The 14,504-nt window shown below is 37.0% G+C and overlaps 1 protein-coding gene across 5 annotated transcripts in view; it reads right to left on the bottom strand.

Annotated features, from left to right (window-relative positions):
- Nucleotides 1-5,554: 5,554 nt before the first annotated feature.
- The window catches only part of ANO3 (anoctamin 3), a 207,369-nt gene continuing 198,419 nt past the window's right edge, over nt 5,555-14,504 (bottom strand). For all 5 annotated transcript variants that reach the window (XM_061356554.1, XM_061356556.1, XM_061356557.1 and 2 more), the window contains 7 exons: nt 13,622-13,719; nt 12,124-12,269; nt 11,864-12,016; nt 10,526-10,673; nt 8,603-8,683; nt 7,659-7,764; nt 5,555-6,931 (listed from right to left, as the gene is read on the bottom strand). In XM_061356554.1, the coding sequence (XP_061212538.1) occupies nt 6,749-6,931; nt 7,659-7,764; nt 8,603-8,683; nt 10,526-10,673; nt 11,864-12,016; nt 12,124-12,269; nt 13,622-13,719 (915 nt within the window). In that variant the 3' untranslated portion in view covers nt 5,555-6,748. The remainder of the gene's footprint in view (nt 6,932-7,658; nt 7,765-8,602; nt 8,684-10,525; nt 10,674-11,863; nt 12,017-12,123; nt 12,270-13,621; nt 13,720-14,504) is intronic.

Here is a 14,504-nt window from a genome sequence, read left to right as displayed (position 1 = left end):
TGAGCTGAAAAAATGAGATTATGAGGAACACGTAAATTCTAAAAGAGGAGCTTATATTTAAAAAATTGCTAGTCACTAGTGAAAGCCATAGACCAGAAATCACTGAAAATTTGAAAAGTGAGTCTATATGTGAGTCTAAATATAGTATGTAATTGCTAAAAGTTAAAGGTGTCTGAGCCAAGTTTAGCCCTTAAATTCCTTACACTACTATGGTTTGAAGACTCATGAGCACTCCCTTTTCAAGTGTATCCTTTTTTTTTTTTTTTAAATTAACTTTGAATATTTGGAATAATGAAGCTTAAAAACCTCTTTCAAAGATATCCAAGTTTATTACTGAAAAAATGCAATATTCAAATGTGTATGATACAGTAAGTAGTTGCATTTGTACATGTAAACCTTGGTAAAGTAAACAGCATCTCAAAGACAAATTTATGCCAAAAGTGTCTTACAATAGTTAATCAATCAGATCAACAACTTTTTCCTTGGTGAATTCTTTTAGTTCTGGGGCACACAAGAGCTTGTAAAAGTAATCTTAAAACACAAAAGAAACCAAAAGCTGACATATCAGAGGAACTTCTAGCTTGCGGTGCATAAAAGTCAACCTCTCTGAAACGCTCTGTGGCACTGTAATCTTATTTTAAGTATACTTACAAAGTGCAGATCTATGAATAGAAAAAATAGTTGAGATTTTATTCTTATTCCTTACTTAGAAACCAAGTTGTATTTAAATATTAAATAAGTTTCAAGTATATACACATTTTAAGAAATCTCTTATGATCATGATATTGCAAGTTAACCAGGACTATCCAAGTAAAAAATGACTGAGCTATCTTATTCAGTTAGATTTTACATGATTCCATTTAAGATAACCGAAATTTCAGTGATACTACTCTAGGTAAAAATCAGAGCCAATGGTTTGGAAGATTTTTCAGTACAAAACACTGAGTCATCTAAATAGAACACTAAATTACAAGGTGATCCAAATTTTTTGTCATTATTAACAGAAAAAAACATCGTATTCTCAGTGGTTAGAATCTTGTTAGCTTAGACTACATTTGGTTTGATCGTAATTTCTCCCCCAAATAGCATCCTAACTAGCTCACGCCAATAAGAATGCAAACTACAGAGAACATATAACAGTATAGAGGTTACGGCAACAAGTTAGAACAGAACTTACACAAAGTAATTTCCAGTGCAGTGAGGAGGAAACACGCCATTAACATTCTAAAACTAAATCCTATTCCTGGATTTAAAAGTTCCTGTGTAACATGGAACAGCAAAATGGTATCTCTACAGTTCCTTGTGCTGTTGTAACTTTGTGCTGTCATGGTAACATGGTGCTATCATGATTACACCAAAACCATGCCTGTACAAATTTCTGGTAAATGTGGTTGATAATGTCAGTATTAGAGAAAAAATGTCAATTATGTAGATTTTAAAATGCTAGGATTATGTAGCGCATTTAGGATGTGTGTGGGTGGGATATAAGAAGTGCAACATATAGCACTTGGGAAGGGGCTGAAAGGACAGATCCGGAAATGGGTAGCCTACTGGCACACTTCGGTAGACCCTGTGCTTCCTCCTACCACTCCATCCAGTGCATACCAGAGCACCAGACAAACTAGCATTTGTGCACTTTCTGCTTTGGCATCTCAGTTAGGGACATCCAAAAAGAGCCTGCAAAAACCTTCTGCAGTTACAGAATTGCCCTGGAAACTGGACTGTCAGCAAGAAGGCATCACTTATTAAAATACTGAGTATAAGTAAAGAGTGAGAAAAAGAGAAAGATTTAGGAGGATTGTCGTCATGCTCCATCTTCAAACCCTTGTTTTGCAGAACCTGCCAGAGTTCTGGAGAAAAACATGCTGAAGTGCAGAGGAGTCCTTTGCTTCCTCTGCTCCTCCTCAGCCTCCACACGCTGGCTTGTTGCATTTTATCTCAGCAGAACATGTGCATGAGGTTGACTATGAAAAGACTGAGGGATCTTTAAAAGCTACTAACTTTTCCACCACAAGAATTTAGGTTTGTAATTCATTTAAACACTTTCCAAAAGTGTCATTGCATGCATTTTAGACAAAGTATGCATTTGAACTGACAAAAAAAAAAAGCACAACAAAAGTGTGTAAATGTGGAATTCTGTTTGAATTCTAGTGTCAGCATTAACACCAAATAAACATGATTACAAAAGGCTGGCTATGTATTTGTTTTAACCTTTACCCCAAATAAGCAACATCAGTAGTCTATGAGGATTATGAAAAATAAAATGCTTCTGGAAATATTACTGTATTGTAAGTGATTGTTGATGTCACTGTTCCCTTTCTCCTGTGCAACACTTAACAGAAAATGCAATTGTCTGATTTTCCATTAACCCTATTGACTTTATATTTAGCTGTTTGTCCTGGGTTCAGCTTAAAACATGAAACTGTTTGTATAAAATAAGTTTTATTGATATGGCCATTGCCAGTGTATATAAAAGTCCCTAGCTTTTACCAGTTTTAATGAAAATTTGTGACACTTTCAAGTTATCTATATACTAACCTTTTCAGTTTCTTTTCAATTTATGGACACGGATGATCTTTAGTTAATCAAAACTATATGATGCTTCTAAATATATATGTATTAATTTGGCCATGAATGAACTGAGACATAATACAAAAAATTAATAAAGCCCATTATGCCATGTAGGAGTTCACAGTCCTACACAGCATCAGTGCATTAGAACTTTGCAGTCCTAGTAAGTGCCTGGATCCCATGGCTCCAGAAATTCTCTCTGGCAGCGAACTGGAGGAAGCCACAGCAAGCAAACAGCGCTACTTACTTACAATAGGCTGATCATTAAGTATATTAGGAATAAAATACCACAAAAGTTCTTGCCTTTCCCCCCACTAGCACTCATTCTAAAGCTGTGTTTTCCAACGTACTTTTCCTGCTGAAGAACTTTTCATGAAAAAAACTTCAGAGATTCAGGAATTTACACATTAAGGTAGCCATTAACCTATTATCACTATGCCCCTCAGACATTTTTTCTTTTGAGCTTTTCACAGGACAGAATGAGTCAAACTGATCCTCAGAAAACAATTTAAGACAAGTTGGTGTTGGAGAAGGGCATAAAAACAGCTGATGGGTGTTTTCTACAACTTAAGATATGTACTTCCAAAGAAACATTAACAAAATAACCACTTATCATCCACCATCACCATGGAAATTTTAGCCTTGTCATCATTAATATTAGCTTCCATGTTCACCTACATTTTCTCTATAAATTCTTTAACAAAAAGGGTTAGGAAAGAAAAATTGAAAAGTGAACATCACGTCATTTGCCTTGTTTCCAAATATTAGTACTCTGTCATGATGCTCAAACACTGTACTCCGTTTCTGGTAAGGAAACTGGATTACAGTATAACAAGTTGAGAGCCTGTGCTCAATCTTCAGACAATTCTGTTAGTACTCAGTTGTGAATACTGAGTTCTTCATGCCTCCACCTATACAGAGACAGACATTGAGCTCTAAGAAGGAACCTCTCATTAGGATGGCTAATGCAGCAGAATTCTCTTTTTTTACTTTTTTAGTCACCAGAACTCAGATCTCACACATTAGGCACAAATTTAGAATAGTAAGTCATAAGCAATGAGATGTGTATAATATACATGGACTTTTTGTTATTTCTGAGATAGAGATTTCTTCTGTCTGAATCAACACAAAATTTGGTTAGGAATAATTAAGACATTTTGGACTAACCTTTTGTATTTCAAAATATCTAGTTGCTCGTGCATTCTCTCTAAGGGCACATGCATAGAGCAAAGTTGTAACAGATTAGATCTGCAATGACCTAAAGCATTTTTTGCACAAACTGAAGTTCTAAAGCTTTGTCAGATTTCACAAATGCAGCTTGCATGCACAGTCTATTCATACTGGTCATTTGTTTGGAAAGACAATATTTAGCATCTGAAAAGATCATTCACCATTCATAAAATACATTATTCCTGAGGACAGAGTGTGCTTTATACTTCAGTAAAATAACGTGCAGTCAATGCAAACAGCATACTAAACAAAGTCTAGCAAAAAGATTTCTCAGCTTAAGCAAATAGCTAGAGTGGCAAAACCTTCAGACATTGCTGATGTCCTCAAAAAATAAAACAACACACACAGTGTTTCTCCAGAACTTCCTGTGCTTCTCCAGTACCTAAAATGTACAATGTCAGATCTACATACTTGCCTTTGAAATACTCCTACATACCAGTGTTGAAAATCATTAATAACATATATATTTAAAACCCAATTACAAAAAGGATGTCTTTCCTATGTGTTTTTTAAGTCCAATTGGAATTTGCCTAAGTATGTACTGACATGTGCTAATATCCACAGCAAAACCAGGGAAGTATAAAATAGTATTTCTGATTTTTGCCTGATTTTATCCTGTATATTTATACCTTGGGCCAGCCAAAGCATTTTGTTTTTAGAGAAAACATTAAAAAAAGACAGCTCATCTGTGACCTGCTGAAGATCTGAAGTACTATTACTACGTGGCACAGAAACAGAAGCTGTGACACGTTAATGCTGTCAAACGGTGCTTGATAATCTACAGAATGAAAAAGACAAGAGAACCTGTGTGATTCTATAAGCACTGAGGGGAGTGCATTAATTATTTCTGATAAGGACTCCTGAGGAACTTAACACACAATCCAGAATATGAAGGAACAAAACAGCCTTTCCAAAATATGGGAAGTGAGTTCCACCAGTCCTTTATCACAGAACTAAAACCTAATATATCTGGATAGACCAGACCTTCAAATTTCTTTCCTCCTTTGTGCAGTACTGCAGATACTCCTACAGTTGCGTTGTCTGGTCACAGAGAGCTGGAATTAACCCTGAAATCTCATGAATATAGTGAAATGGCTTAAGAATTTAAGGTCTCATGCTATGCCCTCTGGATACAACATATCTTACTTATCTGCTCTGATATGCTCTTGACTCTAAAAATTAATTTTATATGCATAATAAAATGATTGTGCTAATACAGTCACGTGAATACTGGAATCACACTTTTTGATTCAGTAGGGTTCTGTAAGTAGTAAAAATTCAGGTCTTTTCATATCTGTCAGCAGTGATTTTGCTGCAGCTTCATCCCTAAAAATAAAGTTAAAATGTGCAGCCTTTATAGCTACTGTGCTTTGCTGACTCTTTGTTTTTGTAATTTTTCTTCATCCAATATAGAGAAGCATTATTTAGAATTATACAAGAGAAACAGAATGACTGGAACTCTCTTTCTCCATGCCCTTCTCTGCAAGATAACCCTACACACTTGCTCACATTGTTTAAATTATGTGCTGCTCTTTTCCCATATTATGAAACATTGGCAACAGGCAATTTCATTACCAAAATGTGACTATAACCATAAGCAACATTGCTGTATGCACATAAAACTTGAAATTTGATTCTTTATATGAACATCTACCTTCTAGAGTGATTTTTATCAAAAAAGCCCCCCTCCCCAAACTGTAAGAAGGCATACAAATAATAATTAAAAAATCTAAAAGTAACCACTGTGTGCATGTGTGCATTTATATACAACCTGTATACATGTCTGCCTGTATCTAAGTCCCATGATTTGACATATTTATTCCAATAGAAGTAGTGCACATTACTGGGGCATTTACATTTACAGTAAGAAGAGGAGCATTGTTATAAAATGCTCTGCTTCTCCTTCCCTGAACAAGCCAATCAATGTTATACTATGTGCCTGATATATATCTGCATAAGCTTGCATACTAGAAAGATATTCATATATTGAGGACAAAGTCATTTGCACAGTTATGAGAACATCTCAAGTTAGCATTCTGTGAAGTCATGGAATCATTGCCCAGACAGGCCAAAACGAACAGTAACACAGACTTTTGCATGCTACACCAGAGCAAGAAAATGACAAATCTTTCATCCTGGAAGCATGTGGAGGTGGCCTTTCTGCACACAAAAGTGAAAGGCAATTGAACAGCCATATCATTTTCAAACAGAGCTGCAATGTGGGCAATGCAATGTGTTCTCTCAGTGCTGATGTTTCCTCTTTGAATTTACAGTTTTTGGTTTTCAAATAGAAGGATAAATTAATGACACTGACATGTGCAAGTCTTAAACTGCATAGTATATATTAAGCAGCCACAGACCCCTTTTTTTAGGGTAGGACCACATCCACAATCTCAACAAGAGACTAGGACAAACCTGACAGAACAGTAAGCTTGAAAGATCATTTATATTAAGCTATGGCCACAAAGGCAACAATTGCTCTTTTCTTCAGAGGCATTACAGATGGAGCTGATCAATCAGAAGCTAGGTGGAGCTGAGCAATCAGAAGTAGTGGATATCAGGTAAGTTTGTTTTAGTCATGCCCTTACTGTGTAAGTTGACTGGTAATTTTCTCTTTCCATTTTGCTGTTAGTATCTTCACAAACAGCATGAAAATTCATTGTCTTTTTTTAAATTATGGTGTCCAAATTTTTTATCTGTCTGCGCATTCCTGAGTGCCAATTCTGACCAGAGTTGCCAATTCACTGCAGATCCGTCACAGGTAAGGCTTTTCATTTCGTTCATCAGAAGCATCTGTGTTCCAGTTGCCACCAAAGCCTGCAACTGTCCTGCTCAGGAAGAACATATATACACTATATATCTCATGCACTGATGCCGGACTCTGACTTCATTTTGTAACTGCACTCTTCAATTTCCAAACGGCGTTTTTGTTGCAGCATGGTAGTGACTAAGGCCATTCATGGTGATATTGTTTCCCATTCTTTTTCCTTTCTCTCTGCAAATGCTCCAGTTCAGCTTCATACATCATTTCCTGGACTAAGTATTTCTCTCTCCTCATTCTGTCACACAAGTCTTTAGGCATGTCTGGAATCAGGTAGGCAATGAAAGACTTTATTCCAAAAACAAGGTGCTGAAAATAAGAATGAAAAGAATTGCTTCAAAGGTGCATAAATGTTCACTTCTAATATCCACATTTTAGAGCTTAAAAGCTTGTGGCAAAACTGGAATTGAGGTTTAATTCATAACCAAAAATCAACTCATTTGTTTTTTAAATATACTAACTATATAGTTTTACAGAAATGTGAAAATGCTGAAGTCTTCTGAAAAGAAAAGCTTTAGTGACCTAAATGAAGACGTGACTGCAGGATATGCTAGTCTGAATAACAATCGCTAACACTGCCTACAAGCAGTCTTTGTTAAGAGCCTGTAATCAAAGTAACCAGACTCCTGGACAGCCTGTAATACATTCTTCAAAGTTAGCACACACATTTCTATTTTTACATTAAGCCAGAATCATGTACATTTCCCTGACATAGATTTTAATTGGTAATAACTGTGCTTTCTTTTTCGATAAAACACGGAAGATTTGATTCAGAACTGACCTGATGTATGACTCAAGGAAACACAGTTTTGGAGGGAATCTAAAAATCTCTGTGTGCTATGTCAGTTCAGTCTGACTGACAACAGCTTGGGGAAGGTGATTTTTTTCCCCTTTCTCCTGACTGCAATGAACAAGAAGCTAATGATGCTGACAATTTCTTTTATGGGACTACTGTAAAAAAAAGTAAAAATAAAAAATAAAAAAAAAGTCAAGAGTTTAAAGAGGTAGAAAGGAATTGTTCCTTCTCATGACTAACCTCAAATACTATGATGAAGGCCAGACGTGCTGCCAGGACATGCCAGAACTGTAAAGTGAATTCATATGGAGTTGAACTCCATGGTGGGGCTCTGTAATCTCTATACCTGGAAAGCAAATCAAAACTCAGTGAGCTAGTCTGTGCTTGAAAACCTGGACAAGGAGAGAAACTGAAGTGAAAGTGTACTTCAAGAGCAATTAAACAGAAAAAGAGAAGAACAGTCAACAAGACAAACAAATAATAAAGAAATAAATGAAGACAGCACTTTTTTCTTCCAATATTCCAGAGCAAACAGTTTCTTTCATTGTAATAAAGCTGACACCCTGGAGTATTAAGTTCAAGTATGTTGATTCTAAATTGGTTCTTGTCTGCTTCTAAGTGCTTGAGATTCTCCAGACAAAGTTTGCATAAATCTAACATGATTCTAAAACTTCTTAGTCAATTAAAGCTAACCCTCACTGCAAAACTAAATTTGAAACCAGGAGTTCACTCATGCAGTGTTGCATTTATTTTTTTATGCCTAATTTCTCATATATATCTTGCATAATATTTTGGGATCTCTAAAGGGGTTAGAGCCACAAAAAATTTAAATCATGTACTTTAATTAACGGACCTCAGAATGCTTAAGAAAACCAAAATGAGAATTTTTACCCTCTTGGCAACTGGGGAAATTTTGAAGTGAAACAATTCACAGAGGCACAAAAGACAGGGCTTGCAAGAGTCCTAGAAAAACTCAGAACACAGGTTTCCAGTCTGTTAGTACTGCATCCTACCACACAGTGTTTGCACTTGAGACATGGTTCCATGCTGAGCCAACTTGAACTCCAACACTTTTACAAGCAAAAAAGAAACCGTTACACCAGTAATTTACGCACTGACTTCCTGTTTTATGTCTGTATTAACGTCTATGCCTGTATTACAAGAAGGGAGAGCATCAAACATACCGGCAGTATCCTGAGTATCCCATTCCAAGTTCACTCAAATCAAACACTGATAAACTGCTGTTGACATATCCTTTTAAGCATCTGAAAGGAAAAGACACAGGGAGAAGACATTCTTCATGAAGTGGTTATGCAGCACAGATCCTCTATGTAAACAGCCTGCTATCACATGTTGTGAGCGTATACATTTCTTTGCTTATCAGGACAAAATCAATTCTAAAATTTCAAACAGATAAGCAAGGTTTTATTGGAAAGAAACAAGAAATGTGTTTCAGGGATAACACTGTCTAAAAATCCACTTTCAGCACTTTTGATGGTTTTGCTTCTTATCCATCAGCAGACATAAACCGAAAATGGTTGCTACAGTGTTCTCTAATGTCTCAAAATTAGACCAACTGTACTTAGAAAGATGGTGAGAGGCAGAAAGATGAGCTATTAGACACCCTGGCAGAATCTGCCCCAAGTCATGCAGCATATACCAAAAAATGTCAGGTTTTGAGTTAAATCAAAGAATAACTTTCACCAGTAAAATCAACAGTGCATATATACCGAACAGCCATCTTAAAGGCACCAAATTATTAGGATTGATGGCAGAAATGACATAAATGCACTGAATTAGTGAAGAAGAAAAAATTTTGTCTGTTTCTGGAAAACCAGGGACACATAAGACATCCCATCTTCTTGGAAAGCTGACCTGTAGTTTAACAAAGGGCCTTTTGAAAGGCAAAGAACATTAAAAAATAGATGATGCATCAGGGATCCTATTATACTTCCTGAACCTTCAGGTTTGCTGTGACACCTCAAATAACTACTGGCAAAAGAAGAAATAGAATTACATAGTTCTCTATTAAATAGGTAGTGTACATTAAGCACTAACTTTTTTCTGCCATGGTCTTTTCTCATCCTTTCCTCATCCTTTCTGCCCCTAAATTCTCTCCTCCCGGGACAGCACAAGAAGAGTAACTCTCTCTTTCGAATCATTACAGATGGAGCAATAAAGAAAGGATGGACCAACCCCTGTGGTTTGAACTGTGGCATAGTCTGTGAATGCAGAAGTAGTGGCTTGCTGGACAAGCCTCGATCCTTTCACTCTTACCATTCCTCCTGTGCAATAAAGAAGGTAACTTGTGCTTGTGAGATGTGCTATAGCACTAGTGAAGTGATGTTTCCTTTTCTTTAGTTAACCTTGATCCTGTATTAAAAAGACAACAGAACGCTCCAAAACCATGCCCTAAAACCACCTATAGTACACTAGTCCTCAGATAAAAGAGAGGGTGCCCATAAGTACTGTGAGCTGTTTAGATCATGTAAACGGTCATGACAGACAGTGGCAAATGCAGACTGAACACGGTGGACACAGTTCAGAGACACTGGTAAGTTGATGGAAAGAAATGCAGGAAACTGGACTGATGGGGCAAAGACAGGCAAGCTACCTTGCTTGAAGCTAATTAAAAACATATATGGAGTCAGGCTGAATAGTGTCGAGGCTCATCTTGCTGGTGCTTGGCTGCAAGCATTTCTGAAGAGAAACAGGCAGGGAAGTTTGAGGGTGAACAAGTCTTAGGGTAAAAGAGGGTTTAGCATACATGTGTGTGGGAGCATAGTGTTAGCAGAATGATAGAACTATTACAGAAAGGAAGAAAACCTTATCTAGAGAAAGCCTGTAAACTGCTACGATGTGTAGTGGACTTTGTTGTTTGCATTCAGAAGGGAAGACATGATTTTTCACTTACATGTCCATGCAGTTTGTTTGCAAACTCTGTGAAATGGCTGAGTTACACTTGCACTTAGCATCCATAAAGATTTGCACAGATGTAAAAGGTAAAATACTGCTGATATATGTTATATATGTTAACACAGAAAGACAGCTGAAAAAGTGATCTTCCACTGAATTATACATGTATATATAAAGAATATGCTAATTACTTTTCTTGTCTGTACCCTTGATCCGTACAGGGACCATATTTGTATGCATAGACAAAACGTGGAATGTAATCAGAAGTAATGGCAATAACAAAGGCATTGGTGATGACAGCCAGGACTCCAATTCCTTCCAGAATCCCATACCAGATACCTAGAAGCGAGAGAAATAACAAGGAAATCATTAAGTTTTTACAATCATATTAAGTCATACTAATGACACTTAAGCCACTGTTAGTCATATAGTTATCCTATCTTATTGAGAAAGACCTACTCGGTCAGAAAAGGTAATCCAGATTAAGTCATGTCCCCACACCCCTGCCACCACTGACTCCCCCTGAATGAAGTTTTACGGTAGGACACATACTGCTGAGAAGAAATGGCTAAAGCAACAAACGTATAACCACAATTCTTGGTTATAGAGGCCAAATACAAGATGTTGGAAAGAGATTCCTTATTTTTTTAATTCTGTTTTAAACCAGAAGTGAATTTAGTCCTTGTATGTCAAATAGCATTTTGGACCTTGTCCTAGGTTCAGCAGTAGCAGTCATTTTTCTCTTTCTTGGTAGCTGGTGCAGTGCTGTGTTTTGACTTTCAGCTGGGAACAGAGCTGAAAACAATGATGTTTTGGTTTGGCCAAGGCCTTTGTGAGCCTCATGCTCTGCCAGGGAGGAGGGAAAGCCGGGAGGAAGCAGAGACAGAACACCTGACCCAAACTGACCAAAGAGGTATTCCATACCACAGCACGTCATGCCCAGGATGTAACTGGGAGTGACCCAGAAGGGCTAGGGCTGCAGGGTTGGAGGAGGTATCGGTCGGTGCTTGGTCGGGCTGGGGGGGTGAGTTATCGGTCGCCAGGTGATGAGGTGTTGTATTCTCTTCCCTTGTTATTTCCTTTATCATTACTATTATTGGTGGTAGCAGTAGTGATTTGTGTTATACCTTAGTTACTAAACTGTTCTTATCTCAACCTGTGGGAGTTGCATTCTTTCTGATTCTCCTCTCCGTCCCTCCAGGAGTAGGGGGAGGGCAAGAAAGGGGGGGAGTGGGTGAACAAGCTGTCTGGCTGGGGGTATACCACGACAGACCTAAAGTTGCACAAATCAGAAGTGTAAAATACCATTTAGCCTGTTTTCAAAATTCGAACTATTATGATCCCCTTTTGGAAACAAAAAACAAATTCGAGGAGTCCTCTTAGCTAAGCAACTGAGTATTCTTTTGTTGCTTAACAGGAGAGCTGTCACTGAGATCTGTGGGTTACATTATCAGTTTTACTTTTGATGCATGAACTATTTTAAGGGTTAAGCTGCATAAAAGAAGGAAAAAGTCATTAGGTTCTCTCACCTATATCTGTTGCTCTTGCAGGCATAGGTCTTCGCCACTGAGTGACAAACTTGTACGCATCTAACCTTATTTCGATGATATTGTTAAGCAATGCCAGGAGAGGTGCCAGTGGGAAGGCAGCAACGAAGATGGTGGTGAAGCCAAACTGTAAAACTAGACAGGCATTTCTCTGGTTAGAAACTGGAAGTTCAAATGATCTTTTAACATGGAATATAGTTCCATTTTCTTAAGAAAACTGACACCTCCCTAAATTTGCTCACCCATCTCTAAATATTCATCCATTAAACCATGAAGATTCATAGGCTGTAGATTCCAGTCCTTTTCCCACTGAGGCAGAGAAACTTTATGCTCCATTAATTGCCCTCCTCTCTTCATTTTGCGTCGTGACCACCAATTCTGTAATAAACTTTATTAGATAAACAGAGTATTATGATTGACTGTATTTGCTCAATAACTTACAAAACTTGCTGGTATTGTTTTGAAGTAAGAGGGCTTATTTTGAACAGCACCTGAATGCTTACTCAGGTATTTTCTGCAAACACTTATGATATACAATTCAAAGAAGTCCTCAAAATTCTGCATTATGATTTTAATTATGTCTTTCATGTAGCATGCTAGTCATTCAACAAATAAGCCTTTCAGAATATGGTATTTGCTTGCATAGACTTTTTCTGTAGGATTTACCTAAATAAAAAAACAATCATGCTTAGCAAGAGCATTAAACCAGTAAATAATGCTTTGTTTTTAATCCTGGGAAAGACAAACCAAGTAAGTGAATCTCAATAAGAAATCTAGGCTACTGGAATACATTGAACAGTCAAACACATCTACTACTTTGGAACAAACCTGAAGATCTAAATGCTCTACAGATTATTTTTTTCTTGAAGTAAGAAAGTGTGTCTAAAAAGGCGTTGCTGAAGTTGTGAAGATTTAAGATTTTTTTATAAAGCTGTGCAGAAGTCTTTTCACGAAGTATCTATAATATTAAGTAGGTACTAGTCTCACACATTAAAACGTTATACAAATGAAAACTATTACCTAGTACTGTCAGAGGTGGCAATTAAAGACTATTGTTTGTTTCCAGATATTACTGAAAAAAGACTGAAGATGGGGAATAATTTTCTTGTAAGTATTTTTATTAACAGGCTCTTATTTTTTCTCAAGCTAATTTAGGGTTTAGCTCTTAATCTCTCTTGCTCCTGAAAGAGCAACTGCTGCCTCAGTTGCAAACAAGTGCTTGTCAAAACAAAACAGTATTTGCCAGAAAGGATTATAAGCATGTTCTCAAATTCTGAGCTGAGAAGACAGGAAGACTGATACTTCAGGTAGGTTTCTTCTTTTCAGAAATCCAAGCCTTACAACACAGTATATAGCTCATTTGAAGAATGATTGCACATTGTGAGCATAACCCTTTCTGACAGATTTTCAAGGTTGAGACTGATTAATTAATATTTGATTAGCAACCTTCTCCTGAAAACATATTCTTTCAGTTTTAAGAGAACTGTAAGGTTCTTAGCCCACTACTCTCTTCAGCAGCTGTTTGTACTATGGAAAACAAAATCAGAGTAAACAGTTTAGATGGTTCACATATCCAAACAAGCTTTGTCTTAGAGCAGCAGTTAATGCTTCCCTTGGGAATGCAGTTAAAGTGTATGAGATGCAAAAAGCAAAAATACTATACAAACGTATTTTTCCCTATCACTGAATCGCAGTAATGTAATCACTATTTGTAAACCAAATTTTAACATCTGAACTTACGGATAGCCTAGTTCCATGAAGTTGTTCCACATTTGTTTTAAAACCATAATAACTCCCATTTGCAAGCACAGATCTATCAAGCAGCCGCTAGGATGACACTGAAATGAAATAGGAAAAGATCAATAGCTAAAATCACAGAATTCCTTTCATTTTTATTTGTTAGAGGGTGGATGAAAAATACTCAAATGTGTTTGGTGAAAAACACTAACCTCGAACTGCAGAAATATAAAAAAAAATTAATAACAGAAATATTGACCCAAACTTCAGCTGAACAAACTTTAGACATATTATTTCTTGGAGAACTAGATCATATTACATAAGGGTATGAGTGCTCGGTATATGATAAATGATACAGTCCGTTTCACTTAGACCAATACATACAAATTAATTTCAGAAGAATGGAGCAATGTTTCATTAGTAACATCCTAAGTGAACAGAGACTTAATAGTTGAATCTCTGGTACCAGTATCTTAACTATATAAATTGCTCTATTAAAATGTTTAGTAACTACTGAAATTCTTGTTAGAACAAAGCTGAGAAATTTATGGTATTTTACTCTGTGGCTACCAAGGTTCAATAAAAGAAACCTGTTTTTCAGAGATAACTTCAGCATGGTAGAGATATTCAGGGAGGTGCAATTCAACCACATTTTCAAGTAGATTTTGAAAATATCGTTTTTTTTTTCTTTTTAACCTAAGAAGCAAAGAAGGTCGGAAGGGACCTTAAAGCTCACCCTGTTCCAACCCCCTGCCATGGGCAGGGACACCTTTCACTAGACCAGGTTGCTCCAAGCCCCATTCAACCTGGCCTTGAACACTGCCAGGGATGGGGCAACCACAGCTTCTCTGGGCTGCCAGGGCCTCATGACCCTCACAGGGAAGAA

Source organism: Neopsephotus bourkii, unplaced genomic scaffold (assembly GCF_033783945.1).
Source record: "Neopsephotus bourkii isolate Nb327-2 ecotype Australia unplaced genomic scaffold, CSIRO-AGI_Nbou_v1 NB_860, whole genome shotgun sequence".
In the NCBI taxonomy this organism is placed as follows: domain Eukaryota; kingdom Metazoa; phylum Chordata; class Aves; order Psittaciformes; family Psittacidae; genus Neopsephotus; species Neopsephotus bourkii.
Note: the sequence above shows the minus strand (reverse complement) of the source record. Positions and strands in the feature narration are given on the sequence as shown.